Source organism: Canis lupus, chromosome 38 (assembly GCF_003254725.2).
Source record: "Canis lupus dingo isolate Sandy chromosome 38, ASM325472v2, whole genome shotgun sequence".
NCBI lineage: Eukaryota > Metazoa > Chordata > Mammalia > Carnivora > Canidae > Canis > Canis lupus.
In genome coordinates, this window is record NC_064280.1 from 11602870 (window position 1) to 11617467 (window position 14598).

Consider the following 14598-nt stretch of genomic DNA (forward strand, 5'->3'; position numbering starts at 1 on the left):
ATGTTTCATTTAAACAGCACTATATATCAGAGATAATTATAGGAGGGATCTAATCTACACATCAGTAGATTACAATAATAGCTGAATTTTACCAGTGGTGGTTGGAAATCAACACTCTTTCAGCCTTTAATTTTTTTTAAGTGGTTCTGTTCATTTTACTAAATTTTAAACATAAAATGTCTTTTATGACTCTTCTCTCTGGGGATGTAAGTTACTTAAAATGTGATGGGGAAAAATGCCAAGTAATTCTTCAAGCTATAGGAAAATGGCCAGTGTAAGATTCCTCCATATGGAGAACAACACACATCCATGCACGCCACAGAGCCCAGAGGAGACCATCGAGAAACATGAGCTAGCAAAGGAGCACCATCCTGGGATGTCAGGAGATCAGACCTGGGGGAATTCTAAGGGGTTGAGGAAAGAGAGTCTGATGAGTCTCATTATCCCTGGAAGAAGTGCTGGATTCAGTAAGCAAGCTCTCCCCAAGACAAAATTTAGGCCAATCCAATGCTAAGAGCTCTCATCAGCACTTTTTTCCCCTCTTTCATATCTGATTTTCTTCCCAACCCGGGGCCAAATCACTCCATCTGGGCTCTCACAACTGTCCAGGAGCCTGGATGCTTTCAGGAGGGCCTAGACTCAGGGAAGAGGCCCATCTCTGCTCTACTCATTCGAGACATCATGGTGAATTGCTAACATTTCTGAAAAACTGACTCTCCAGATATCAGTTGCAAGAATTTTGCTCTCTAGAAGTTATGCAAGCAAGTTTTGACTGCATGAGGACATGCTTAGTCCACCGTCAATGGTTAAGGGGCTGGGGACTGGGGACATCACTTGAATGGATGTTGGAGTCTTCATTTGAATTGACTGAGGGCTCACACTATGGAAAGGACAGTGGCTTACTCTTAGCAAATCCGGAGTTGGCTACCTACCTGTGAAATGGCTTCAGCTGGTCTACGACGAATGACCGCGTGTCAAAAGAATTGTGAGTTGTGTTGATGGGTAGGATTTTTGTTTCTTTTTCAAACAGCTCTCGGATAAAGAGGGAGTAATTGACAATCTGGCCATTTGTCCTCACTGGAGCGTCCCAGTTCACTAAAATCTCTTGCGGGCCCTGGGCCTTCAATTTTGGAGGTTCTATCCCTGAGGGCGCCGAGGGGTCGGTCCTGTCTTTGACGAGCGGACTCAAAACACCCCCTTGGCTATTGTGGGCAGTCACTGTGTAGCCATATTCCACACCTGGGGTCAGAGTGAAGTCATGATAGCGCGTTTCCAGGCCAGTATAGACAATGGTTCCATCCCGCCTAAGTTCATAACTCGTGATCTGGCCGTTTGGGTTCCTGGGAGGTCTCCAGGTGATTTCTATCGATTCTGAGCCTGTGACTTGCAGTTTTGGGGGGTCCATGTTCTGCGGCGGGGCCTCCGTCGTCCAGGCAGGTTTCGATGCACTGGCCGTGCACCCTCCGTCTGTGCAGGCTACCAGGGAGAAATTATACCGGGTGGAAGGCTGCAGGCCAGAAACCAGCAGGGACAGGCTCTGCCCAGCGAGGTACTCCTTACCGTCAACCCTAAGCAAGTATTTAGTGATGTTTCCATTGTGAATCAGCGGCGGGGACCACGACACGTTTATCTGAGTAGCGCTGATGGCCCGCGGGGCCGGAGGGCTGAGTCCTGCCGGCGCCGCCTGGGGGGTGGTGGTGCTGCTGGGTTTGCTGGTGGAGCAGCCTCCGCTCGAGCAGGCTACGACCGCGTAGCTGTACGTGGAAAACGGAAGCAGGTCTTCATCGGTATAATTGAAGGTCACAGCATCAAAGCTGAAAGGGTAGAGCGCCCCGTTCCTTCCGAAGTCTGTACGACTGGATGATGCCGTTAGGCCGCTCGGGCGGGGTCCAGGAGATGAGCAGTCTGGGGGGACTCACAGAAACACCGGCTATCCCCGGGGGGGAGAGACCCTCCGGAGGCGCCTGCGTCGTCCTTGCCGCGGCCCAGGAGCTGCAGGTGTGGCCTGCCGAGTTCCAGGTGCGGATCCGATACTCGCAGCGCGTCCAGGGCTGCAAACCTGTGTCATTGTACGTAAATGCGCTCCTTTCTGTATCGTATTCCGTGAAGACGGCCGCCCCGTCGGCCCGCAGCGTCTGGTTCCCCCGGGCTGGTCCGTCCAAGCACCTGCGGACCACCTCGTAGCGGACGATCCTCCCGCGCGGGTGCAGGGGCGCGGCCCAGCGCAGCCCGACGCCGCCGGGCCCCGCCCACTGCACGGTGGGCGGGGCCTGCGAGCGGGGCGGGGCTTCCCCCGTGCGCAGGCGCTGGGCGCCGGAGCATGCGCAGCCGGCCCCGGTGCAGGCCTCCAGGTGCAGCGCGTAGGCGGTGAAGGGGAGCAGGCGGCGGAAGAGGAAGCGGCGAGTCGGGCCGCTGTACTCCAGGCTCCCGTAGCTGAAGACGTGGTACGTCTGCGGGCGGAAGAGAAGCAGAGCGGTGACCCCGGGAAGCACGTGACTTCCGGGCGGCGACTTCCTTCCGTCCCTTTCACCTTCTCTGCCCCCTGCTCCTCGCCTTGCGGGTCCTGCTCTAACCTTGGGGACGCGCTCTGTTCCGGCTAACGGGAAGTCTGCGAAAGAAGCACAGTGGTGTCCTGCGCCTTGTTTTTTTCCCCCCCAATTCGGGTTGCAGATCACCTGAGCACATGCCTAAAAGCTAAGGACTCTGGAAGTTGATTCTTTTTTTTTTTTTTTTTTTTTCCCCCCCAATTCGGGTTGCAGATCACCTGAGCACATACCTAAAAGCTAAGGACTCTGGAAGTTGATTTTTTTTTTTTTTTTCTCCAATTCGGGTTGCAGATCACCTGAGCACATACCTAAAAGCTAAGGACTATGGATGTTGATTCTTTTTTTTTTCCCCCAATTCGGGTTGCAGATCACATGAGGACATACCTAAAAGCTAAGGACTCTGGAAGCTGATTCTTTTTTTTTTTTTTTTTTTTCTCCAATTCGGGTTGCAGATCACCTGAGCACATACCTAAAAGCTAAGGACTCTGGAAGTTGATTCTTTTTTTTTTCCCCCCCCCAATTTGGGTTGCAGATCACATGAGCACATGCCTAAAAGCTAAGGACTCTGGAAGTTGATTCTTTTTTTTTTTTTCTCCAATTCGGGTTGCAGATCACCTGAGCACATACCTAAAAGCTAAGGACTATGGATGTTGATTCTTTTTTTTTTTTTTTTTTTCCCCCAATTCGGGTTGCAGATCACATGAGGACATACCTAAAAGCTAAGGACTCTGGAAGCTGATTCTTTTTTTTTTTTTTTTTTTCTCCAATTCGGGTTGCAGATCACCTGAGCACATACCTAAAAGCTAAGGACTCTGGAAGCTGATTCTTTTCCCCCCCCCCCCCCCCCCCCAATTTGGGTTGCAGATCACATGAGCACATACCTAAAAGCTAAGGACTCTGGAAGTTGATTTTTTTTTTTTTTTTTTCTCCAATTCGGGTTGCAGATCACCTGAGCACATACCTAAAAGCTAAGGACTATGGAAGCTGATTCTTCTTCTCCTCCTTTTTTTTTTTTAATATTTTATTTATTTGTTCATGAGAGACACTGGCAGAGGGAGAAGCAGGCTCCATGCAGGGAGCCCGACGGGGGATTCGATCCCAGGACCCGGGGATCACGCCCTGGGCTGCAGATAGATGCTCAACCGCTGAGCCACCCAGGGATCCCTGAAGCTGATCCTTTGACTTAAAAGGTTCACATGGGGTTTCCTCCTATTTTTATTTTTTTAAAGTAGGAAACAGTATTCAAATCCCCTGTTTTGGATGATAATCACTTTGGACCTCCTCCTGAGCGGGGTAACTAGGGCCTATCCACACTGACCCTCTCCTTCAGCGTTTAGCGGGAGATGGAATCACACGGCTTAACCATTTGTTAACCATCAACCAGGGTTGATGAAAATGTGTGGCCATGTGTGGGCACAGATACAGAGACAGACCTACATACACGTCTGCTGTACACATATACACAAATAGAGATACACACTTTGATGACTAGAAGATGGAAAAAGTCGTGCTGTTTTCTCTTGCATGCCACGGAGGAATTGATTGCTCCTTTGGAACAAAGTATTCTTTTGTTCTGGGGAAAGCTATCTGAACACCCGTCATATAAATGTAGAGCGCACTTTTCATCCCATATTATTCATCGTTGGTTGGGAAAGATGGGAAGCAACTCAACTTGAAAGTAGGTGTTTAAGTATCTCTGACCCTGTGGAGCCCACCTGAGCTCTGGATCCCATACCTGCTCTTTCCTACAGATTGCACCCCTGCAGTCATTCTCATTATCTCTTGCATCACCAATGTATCTCCCTCTACTGGGCTATTTCCATTCCTGTTTAAATGTACTCTAGGATCTTTCATTGATTTTTAAATGAAACCTCTTGACACACTAGTACCCCCCGGCTACTGCCCTGTTTCTCTACTTTTCACCCATATTTCTTTAAAGAGTTGGGGTCCTCATTCCTCCCTTGCCATTTTCTCCTCAGGCCATCCCAACCTGGCTTCTCATTGCACCACTTGATTTTCTTGTCGAGGTCACAATGATTACCTCATCTCCAGATCCAGGACGACTTCTCTGCCCTCATTCCACTTGATCTCCCCGCAGCAGTAGACATACTTTCTCCACTGTTTGGGGATACCCCACTCATCTACTTGTCCTTCTGTCCCACTTGCTTCTTCTGAATCTCCTTTGCTGGCCTTACTTCCCCCTCTTGACCTCCAAATTTCTGTGTTGCTCAGAGGTTGATCCCAGCCTCTCATCATCTCTATATTCTCTCCTTACCCAATCTCCTCTAGGTCCATGGGTTTAAATGCCACCCATACACTAATGAATTCCAAAAATAAAGAGTTCTAGACTTAACATCTTCAGCTGCCTACTTGTCCCTTCAAACCTGTATACTTTCCAGCCTTACCTTCTCAGTCAATGACTCAAGGCCTGAAAATCCCTTTTCCTTCATGTTTCACATCCAGTCCATTAACAGAGCTTGTCAGCTTTGCTTTCTGGATATCTTTCCAATCCACCCACATTTCTACCCTCACAGTAGGGTAGAAATTCCCACTGTAATTCCATGCACCTTCAATTCTAAATTTTTAGTATCAAAGCTCCACTGGTCTTCTTAGAGTCCATTTTCTACATGGCAGTGGAGTGATTTTGGAAAACATAAATTTGATCGTGTTATTCCATTGCCTAACCCCTTCAGTAATTTTTCATCACACTTAGAATAAATTCCAAACTCTTCATAGCCCACAAGGTTGGGCACAATCTACCTCCTACCAATCTGCCCTTCTCATCTTTTTCTTCTCCCCACAATGCTTTAACCACATTGGCTTTCTTCCCTTCATTTGAATACACCAAGTTCATTTCTGGCTTCAGGCCTTGCATTTGTTGTTCACTTTGTCTGGAACATTTTGCTCTCATATCTTCACATGACTGACTCGGTCTTGTCATTCAGGGCTCAGCTCAAATGTCAACTCAATTCAAATGATCATCCATTCTAAAATAGCCCGAGCAGGCACAATTACATCATTCTGTTTAATTTTCTTTGTAGTATTCATCCTTCTCTGAAATTCTCTTATTTGTATACTTTTTGTTTGTCTCTCTGTACTCCCACCATTCATGTATATACATACATACACACACACAGTGGTAAGGTGTGTGACAGCAAGGATCTTGACTGTGTTATTCACTCCTGAATAAATGCCTGGCCCTTAGTAGAAGCTCAATAAATACTTGGCGAAATGTCAATGAAGGTAAAGGAATTAGGTATTCCTATTGTCAATCATGCCTGGAAGACGCAGACATTGGAATGGAAAACAAACACTCACAAGGATGGATGCATTGTTGGGTGTGAAGAGAGAGACTCTTTCTCTGATAGGATCTTAGGGCTGTGGCTTGGATTTTAAGACCCTGGATCCTGTGGCTGAAGTCTCCTGTCCTAGAGTGGAGGAAGCCAGGCACTGTCATATGTGGGCAGGCTGGTAGAAAGCAGCTTGCTTCTGCTGCTGTGGCAGGCCTGGAGCAGCCGTTGTACTAAGCAGTAAGGCTACTATATGGAGGCCCACGAGGATGTGCCTGGGCCCATGAGCTGTAATTACAATTCTAAGTTAATTGCTTCAGGTAATTTCTGTTGTCATCTTCCTCATAGAGTTTTCAGGGAAGCTTTCTCCAGTCATAACTGTTCTATGTGGAATTAATGGGGTGCTCTTTGACACCTTGAGAAGGAGTGGTCAAGAGGAGGCAGAGTGTCTACAGCAGCAGCAGTCCCAGCCTGCAGAAGATAGTTGATCAGGGCCTGAGTGGTGGTCCAGGCCTAGAGGCAGTAACAGACTGACAGGTAAGTCACCACAACTGTTGGGGAGGAACATCCAAAAAGGGAGATGAAGACTGGCTTGCATGTGGGTGATCACTGAAAATAACAAAACACAGTCTAATAATGGAAATGCAACCCTATTTGTGCTCACAGGCTGGTAAAACCTGAGATGTACCTATGACATCAATAAGACGGCTACACATGGAAGTGGGCATGTTAGCAGACATGGTGGGGGGGCTTCCTGTCTTTTGCTTACTGAGGTCTGCTCAAAGTGCAAGTTAGGAAAGACTTAAGCAGATAACTGGGCAGGATAATTCAGGAGGCAGTAAGAACAGCCATTTAGAGTTCGGTGTTGGCATGACTTCCTGACTTCAAATTGCAATTCGATCATTTGCAATGTGGGCTTGGGCAATTATTTAGCCTTTATATGCCTCATGAAGTTTAGTGGTACCTACCTGGTAGGGCTGATGTGCAAATTAAATGAGATAATCCACGGAGAGCACTTAGCCCAGTATTGGGTTCATAGGAAGCATAATACATGGGAGCTAGTTTTCTCTGATCTCTGATTAAGTGCCTAGAGGAGCTATCAAGGAGGATTAAACAGACGGTGAAGGGTGTTTTCCCACAGTGACCTGATGACATGTCAGGGCTCATCTATTTATCTGGAGAACACCAAATATGATTTCATATTCGGGTAGACATTACCTTAATCACACCATTGGTTCTCACAGGCTCTGACCACTGTAGCAACAATGCCCGGCCGTTCTCCTGCTGTTCTACTGTAAAGTTGCCCAGTCCACTTGGGGAAGATTCCAGGGTTTGAACCACAGTCCAGGGGCTTGAAACTTCTCCTGCCTGGTTTGTGGCCACAATTCCAATGTGATATGTTGTGAATGGTTCTAACCCAAACAGGTGGGCTTGATGACTTGTTCCCTGTACAAAAATTACCAGGTTAGTTTTCCTTTAGGAATTGCTAACAATTGCTGGAAGGCCATTCTCCGACCAAGGTACATTAGCAATGACAGTACAAATATCATAACTGAGTTTTGAATTATTAAGAACGCAATGTGGTTTTTAAATTTTGCATGACACTTGAATATATTATCTAATGTTGTATAATTTCAGACATACACAAAGTATGGATCAGATAGGATCCTTGCCTTTCCAGAGCTTCAACCCAAAGGATGTGATATATAACACCAAAAAAAAAAAAAAAAAAAAAATCTATGATGCTTCAGGTCAGTGCTGCATCCAGCTCAGGATGGAAATCAGTGGCACCAAGTTGCATGACAAAGAATGGGATAATCCTCAGGGTTTGGAGATTTAACTGGAGCAGTAAATCCAACACCATTTGTTTATACATAGGACTCTTCTCAGTCTCTCTCTCTCATTCTCTTGGTGAGTATTTACATCTTACAAATGCAATGAAACAGACACAAGAAAACAAAAACAAGTGAACTGAACTGTGCACAAGTACCGTTAGACAAGTCTACTGGTGCTATATATGTGAAAATATTCTCATTTGTTAGAAACACCATAACTAAAACTAAAAAGCTTACCAAAAGTAATTGTTACTTAGGCTTTGATAATTTGGTTTTTATTAATTTAAAAGAAAATAGTAGAATTAGATTTTTTTTTCCTGTTTGGAGAGAACATTTAGCATATATTACATAACTAAAAGCGAGAACTAAAAGTCTTCATGGTTTGAAAGAGCCCAGGGCGCTCTTTCTGTATCTGGGCTGGATGGATGGGTCTGTTTACAAATAAAAACTATGTCTGCAAGTGAACCGGTAATATGTGCATAGATGGGAAAACACAGACACACCCAGGGACACATACATACACATACACACAGTCACCTAGAGACACAGACACACCCAGAGACACCCAGACATACACAGTTTCTTTTGTGTAGCATACCCATTGGATGTGAATACTCATAAGGAAGTATTGACTGGCTTAATGGCATAGTTACACTTAAGGATGTGTAAGATCAGACTTGGTTTACTAGATGTTTAAATATGACAGTCTTGAAAAAAAATTTTTAAGATTTTTAATTTCTTTTTCAGAGAGAGAGAGAGAGAGGGAGCGAGCAGAGCTAGTGAGAGAGAACACGATTGGGGGGTGGAAGGAGAGGGAGAAGAAGACTCCCAACTGAGCTGGGACCCCAGTGTGATGCAGGGCTCAATCCTAGGACCCTGAGATCATGACCTGAGCCAGAGGCAGATGCTTAACCGACTAAGCCACCCAGGGGCCCTAAATATGACAGACAGTCTTTAGTTGTCCTCTCTTCTTGGTGGATACAGAAGGACGAATGTTAGGGAGAGAAGAGGAAATTCTTTCTTTTTTTTTTTTTTTTTTAAGATTTTATTTATTTATTCATGAGAGACACAGAGAGAGAGAGAGGCAGAGACAGAGGCAGAGGGAGAAGCAGGCTCCATGCAGGGACCCCAATGTGGGACTGGATCCTGGGACGCCAGGATCAAGCCCCGAACCAAAGGCAGGCGCTAAACTGCTGAGCCACCCAGGCATCCCAAGGAAATTATTTCTTAGAGTAGGTACCTGAAGGCATCAGACAAAGTTATGTGAATGGACATTCTCCTTAATGTAGAGGCATCCAAATATCATTTTGAATAAAATCTAAAACAAGGAGCAAAATTGAACTGAACCATTTTCCAAAAAACTGGTTAGACAAAACCAAAACATCATAGATATAATTTTTGACACTCTTTTCTCAGTTTCTTGGTTATAAGTTTCAACTGTTTAATGTCTCTTATTATCCGTTAAACACAAGCAGAGAAAATATAATTTCCTTTATTTATCAAAAACTTGTAAGTCAATTTTCCTCTTTCAATAAGTCCCATTATGATATTACATGCTAACCTCTTGAAATCTTTTAATATTTAAACATTTGCTAAGCGACCAGACTCTGAAACAAATTTTATAGAAATACTAATTTCTCTTTTTTAAAATATTAAAAGTTAGATCATAAATATTTAAAACTTATTTCTCCACAACATTGGATTGGTCTTTTAGATAAATATAGCACAGAACTAGAATGACCATAATGAATATTAAATCTGAAGATGCTACAAGTCCCGATTACAAACATTCTTTTCTGATAAATGATTCCTTTTCTGTAGAAATAGGGCAAACATGGGCAAGATTAATAATGCAAAAAAGAAAAACTCTTTGTTCAGAATATTCAGTAATAGATGCCAAAAAAGCATAAGCTGCAAAGCAAATAGTAATCACCTCTAACAGATTATATATAAAAAAGGTAGGCTGTTGGGGGACATTTAGAGATAGCTTTTGTCATAAGAAACATGAAAAGCATGTGGGCTATAAAGCAAAAACATATGTATATTGTCAATAGCAGCACCTGCTCAATTACAGTTTATTTCAGAGCTGAGAATTCCATTCAGCCCCTAGATGGCAATACTATCAAACACTTTTGGTAACATGAGTACTTAATGATTAACAACGGGCATTCAGTCATCCAACACACTCCAGGCAACCATTAAAAAAATAACAAAACTGATTTCATTATAGATCCTTTTAATAAACCTTTATAGCTCAGATCCTCAGAAAGCAAAAGTATTCAAAACGCCCTGGCCTCAAAACCTCCGCCACCTAATGTAGAAATACGACCAGCAGATCACGAGTTGAAGTTCCTACAGGCCTGATACAGAGAGGTTTAAAGGTTTATTCCCATAAAAGGTGATTACCATAGTAGTTTTGCTTACTTTGGTCTGTATCTTAAAAAAAAAAAAAAAAAAAAAAAAGAATCTCATATTGGAAATATAAAGGAGAATTTTTTAGCATAAATTTATGCTGAGGACAAGTTCCCGTATTCTGTTATTTCTGAAGAGCTACAACACACACACGCACACACACGCACGCATACACACACACCCCTTAGATAAACCTCATTAATGACCATGCTTTTTGTCAGTGTTTAGTAAAGTCCACATGAAAAAGAATGCGTAAAATTTATAAATGGCAAGATGATCCTTACCAATATATTTTTTGACATTTAAAGAAACCATTTATATTATTGTCTCTTGAGTGGATTTCCAGCACCAAAGTTCACTATTTTAGAATCCTGCTCTAAAATTTAGGCACGGTTCATTCTGTGGATTGGGTTGTATCTTGTTTATTCAGTTACTTTTTTTTGTTCCCCTTAAATTCAGAAGATTTGCTTGAACGCTGTCTATCTTAAGTGTTTTGGATTAAATTCCTTCCTTTGGGGATGTAGTGTTCTTCTCTGTTGACTGGTAAAAGCCATCATTAAAAGTCATTTTCTTCCCTTTTGCTCCTCTGCTCTGGCTTCTTCTTTCCCCTACAGAGATGATCTAGATTCAATACTCTCACTTCTTCCTCTTCATTGTCTTTATTTTGTGCCTTCTTTTTCCTCACTCTTCCATCTTCCTGATTCTTAGGTGATAGATTTCTTCTTATCCCTGATCTCTGGGCGACCAGCCTGTGCTTGCTTCCAGTGTGTCCTCATCCTTTCCGTGTTTGTGTCCACCTAATATTCATATGTTTATGCCAGAAGTATATTAGCTACTTTTGTTAGGCAGCAGATAGAGTGTGATTCAATAGAAGAAAAGAGGAATAATCTAGCCTCCACAATCTAATATTTCCAATGAGACTTAGCCTTAAAAAAAAAAAAAAGACATATGCATTGGATACAAATCAGCATGTCCTTTTATGAGACATAAAGACAAGACTCTCTGGAACACTCTGCCAGTTGAGGTTCTGCTGGCAATTTGAACTACATTTTAACCTCTCAACTCTGCTCCTGGGGGCACATGAAACTACTTGGAGTCTTCAGCAGTCTGACAATTTTACACCATCTCCTCTGATTATTTTTGACGACTTGAAGTGCCCCAAAGGTGGCCATGGGGTCAATAGGTTTATGTAGGTTGAAAATGATCAAAAATTACCATTGATCTGTAGCTGTCAATAAAAGGCTGCGTGGGGAGACTCCCTGCACAAATGTTTAAACTGCATAAAGCAACCTAACTTAGTCATCTTTGAGTCTATTGATCTGATGATCCAGCAGTTTCCAAAGCTTTCCCTCTGGTCTTTGTGGTGCATTTTCACTGAACCCACTTACCTTGGCCCTTAGGAATCTTTTTACCCCTGCTCCTGGTAATGAACCAAAACAGTGCTGTATGGGCACTGCTGTGCTCAGCAACAGAGTATTGTGTGTGCTTATTACATTTTGGTAGGGGTTAATCTTTCTGGTCACCATCAACTTCATTCCCAGCTGATTTTTTTTTTCTGTCTATATTCTTTATCCTGGGGTCCTCATTTTAAAATCTGTGACTTTTGGCCTATAAATCCTAACCCAGATACAAGATTCCTTTGCCTTGTTAGTTATCACGAATGCCAAGATCCAGAGAATATGTCACATCAAAAGTTTGCTTTCCTTTGTTTAAAGAGAGCTTCAGAGGAATCTAAATTTAATGATATCAGCCTCTGTTTTTCTTAGTTGAACCACTTGGGTGCTTCTTAGGTTTTAGTTTTATCATGAGTTATAGTTGTCCTTGTCATAATGACACAGTAACAAATGGGTTATAGTCAAGTTTCTGGTTTAGATTACAAATAAAACATGAGAAGTAAGAAAAGCCCTTATTTACTGTTACCTAAAAGCCCTGGCTTTGGACAGAGTACATCCAATCGGTAGGATGATATATACATTTTAAGGCTGACAAGGCAACACATAATGTTTCTGTAGATTTTTGAAAGCAAGATCAACTGAGGCATAGGTTCTGGAGATCTATCTTCCTCTCCACTTGCAAAGTTAATCTTTAACCTCACCAAAGTTGATCAACATATTTAAACTTACTACTCATTTCATAGAAGTCATATCAGTCTCAATACAGAAGTGATCTTTTATTACCCATAGCCAAGTATCAGCCTTGAATACTTATCCATAGGTATCTAAGTATGAGACTTCCCAGCCTACAAAATGTTAATACAGAAAATTTACAGATTTCATATGTGCATTGACTCTATCAGTGCCATCTCTGCCTACATACCTCCCGGCTGGTAAGGCAAAAACATTTTTTGATGGCACACACATACATGCAAAGTTGCTCCAGAATTGAAGATTGACTCATAATACAAAAAAAGTAGAAGAAAAACCATTTAGGGTCATGGCCTATGGTTTTACCTGCATGAAGAGTGTGCATATTCTAGGGAGTATTGCTAAGTGGCATGACAGAGCTGCCAAAATGGTTAATAGAACATTAGAACATCCGTTATTTTTGGTCAGGAGCTCCATTCAATTCTTTTTTTTTTTTTTTTTTTTTTGACTGATTTTAGAGGTGGTGGAAGGGCAGAGGGAGAGCTGGGAGAGAGTCTTAAGCAGACTCCACACTGAGCATGGAGCCTGACTCTGGGCCTGATCTCATGACTCTGAGATCAGGACCTGAGCTAAAACTAAGAGTCACATACTTAACCAACCTGCACCACCCAGGTGCCCCCCATTCAATTCTTTAAACACCTTTGTGCATCTAGTATGTACAAGATTCTGTAAAGTTGCTGTGAGGACATAAGATGGATAACACAGGCCCTTAACTCTTAGGGCCTTATAATCTACTAGAGCAGGTCAATAATAAATACAGATTCACACAATTGAGGGGGTGTTAAGTGCTGTAGCCTAGTGACAGGGAAGTAATGAAGGGATACTTCAAATTGGGAAGGGAGGAGGTTGAGGAGTGGGGGGCAGACTTACTTGGGAGGTAGCATCTGATCTAGTTCAGGAAAGATGCAGAGTTTGAGGAGAAGAAAAATGTGAGCGATTAGAAGAAAGAAAGAACAGAAGGAAAAATGCAAGATATGTTTGGGTATGAGCTGGGAGTTGCATGGAGCTGAAGTGTAGGGAATAATGGGGATTAAGGCTGGAAAGAGATTGGTGGCAAGACTGGAGTGGGCTGTGAAAGTCACCCTAATTTTTTTGGATGAAAATTGGTTGGGAAACACTGAGTAACATTAGACAAAAATTTGAAGAACCAATTTGATATAAAGAGCTCTACAATGCAATTTGAGAGAATAATGGGACTTTAACGTTTTGCCCTATTGTGGTATATAGGTCATGGTCAGTGACTGATGAAATAAAAAAAAATCTGCCAAGAATTAATTAATGAATTCATTTATATATTATTCAGCCAATAAGTATGGATCGTCATATATAAAAGGTAATGGGAAAGTATTTTCTTAAGAATAAGGTTTAAAAAATCTTTATTGAATGTTTCCTCTCTCTCAAAATTTGTAATTATTCTTTCGATGCAGATGTTTGTCTTTTGATCACAATCAAAGTGGGGATTATAAAAATTGGGCTGAATTGAAGCCAATTATACTATCCCCTGTGTGGACCACTATTAGAATCACATGTATCTGGTGTGTGTTTTTCTGACAGTGGGCACATGTTTATGTGGAGTCATCCATACTCTTGCACTGGTCCCTTGTGCATATCAAACAGCTATGAGGCAGCTGGAAAGATGAGGGACACTATTGATGACCACATAGAATGATAAAGCATTCCTAGTTCTGGGTTCTAACTCCTGTTCTAAGGTGTAATTTGAAAGATTTCAAGAAAGTATAAATACATATTCTCCTTTTAAGTAATTGTGATATGTATAATTTTAATTGATGACTCAGGGGCTATTTGTCAAAGCAATTGTAAATTTCAAACAAAGTGTTTGGTTTGGAGTATGCATGTGCTAGTACTTTGAGTGTGCACTTTTATGTCTCTACTCCCACAAATATCTACATTCAGAAAAGAAGAATGATGTGGAAAGAGGGGTTTTCATTTTTCCCTCTCTCAGAATACATAATTTATTTTGTAATGGGGGGAGGTCAATGCAAAAAGAAGATTCGATTCATAGATTTTTTCTTTATGGACAAAGGGGCTCTATCAATTTAATCAATAAAGCAAAAGCTAGAGTTCTTGCAAAATGGACGATGATGCCTCAGTTACCATAAAAACATTGAAGAAAAAAAGAATGGCTTCAAAATGGCTCATTTTTCAAAAGAGAAGAGGAAAAAAAATTAAATTTGTGATAATTAAATTTTAAAGTGGCAAATCAGTCACACTAAATATTAAAAAGCAGTACTTCTGATCTATCAAAATTAAAAATGTGTGTACTCTGTGACCCAGCAATTCCATTCTGGCAATCTATTTTATGGCAATACTAGTAAAACTGTACTAAAAGATATTTAAAAGAATTCATTCC

At 42.2% G+C, this 14598-nt stretch overlaps 1 protein-coding gene across 1 annotated transcript in view; it reads right to left on the reverse strand.

Annotated features, from left to right (window-relative positions):
- USH2A (usherin) overlaps nt 1-14598 on the reverse strand; it is a 686658-nt gene that overhangs the window by 47097 nt on the left and 624963 nt on the right. Inside the window, 3 exon segments of the mRNA XM_025420646.3 lie at nt 933-1840; nt 1842-2450; nt 7055-7282. Of these exon segments, the coding sequence (XP_025276431.3) occupies nt 933-1840; nt 1842-2450; nt 7055-7282 (1745 nt within the window).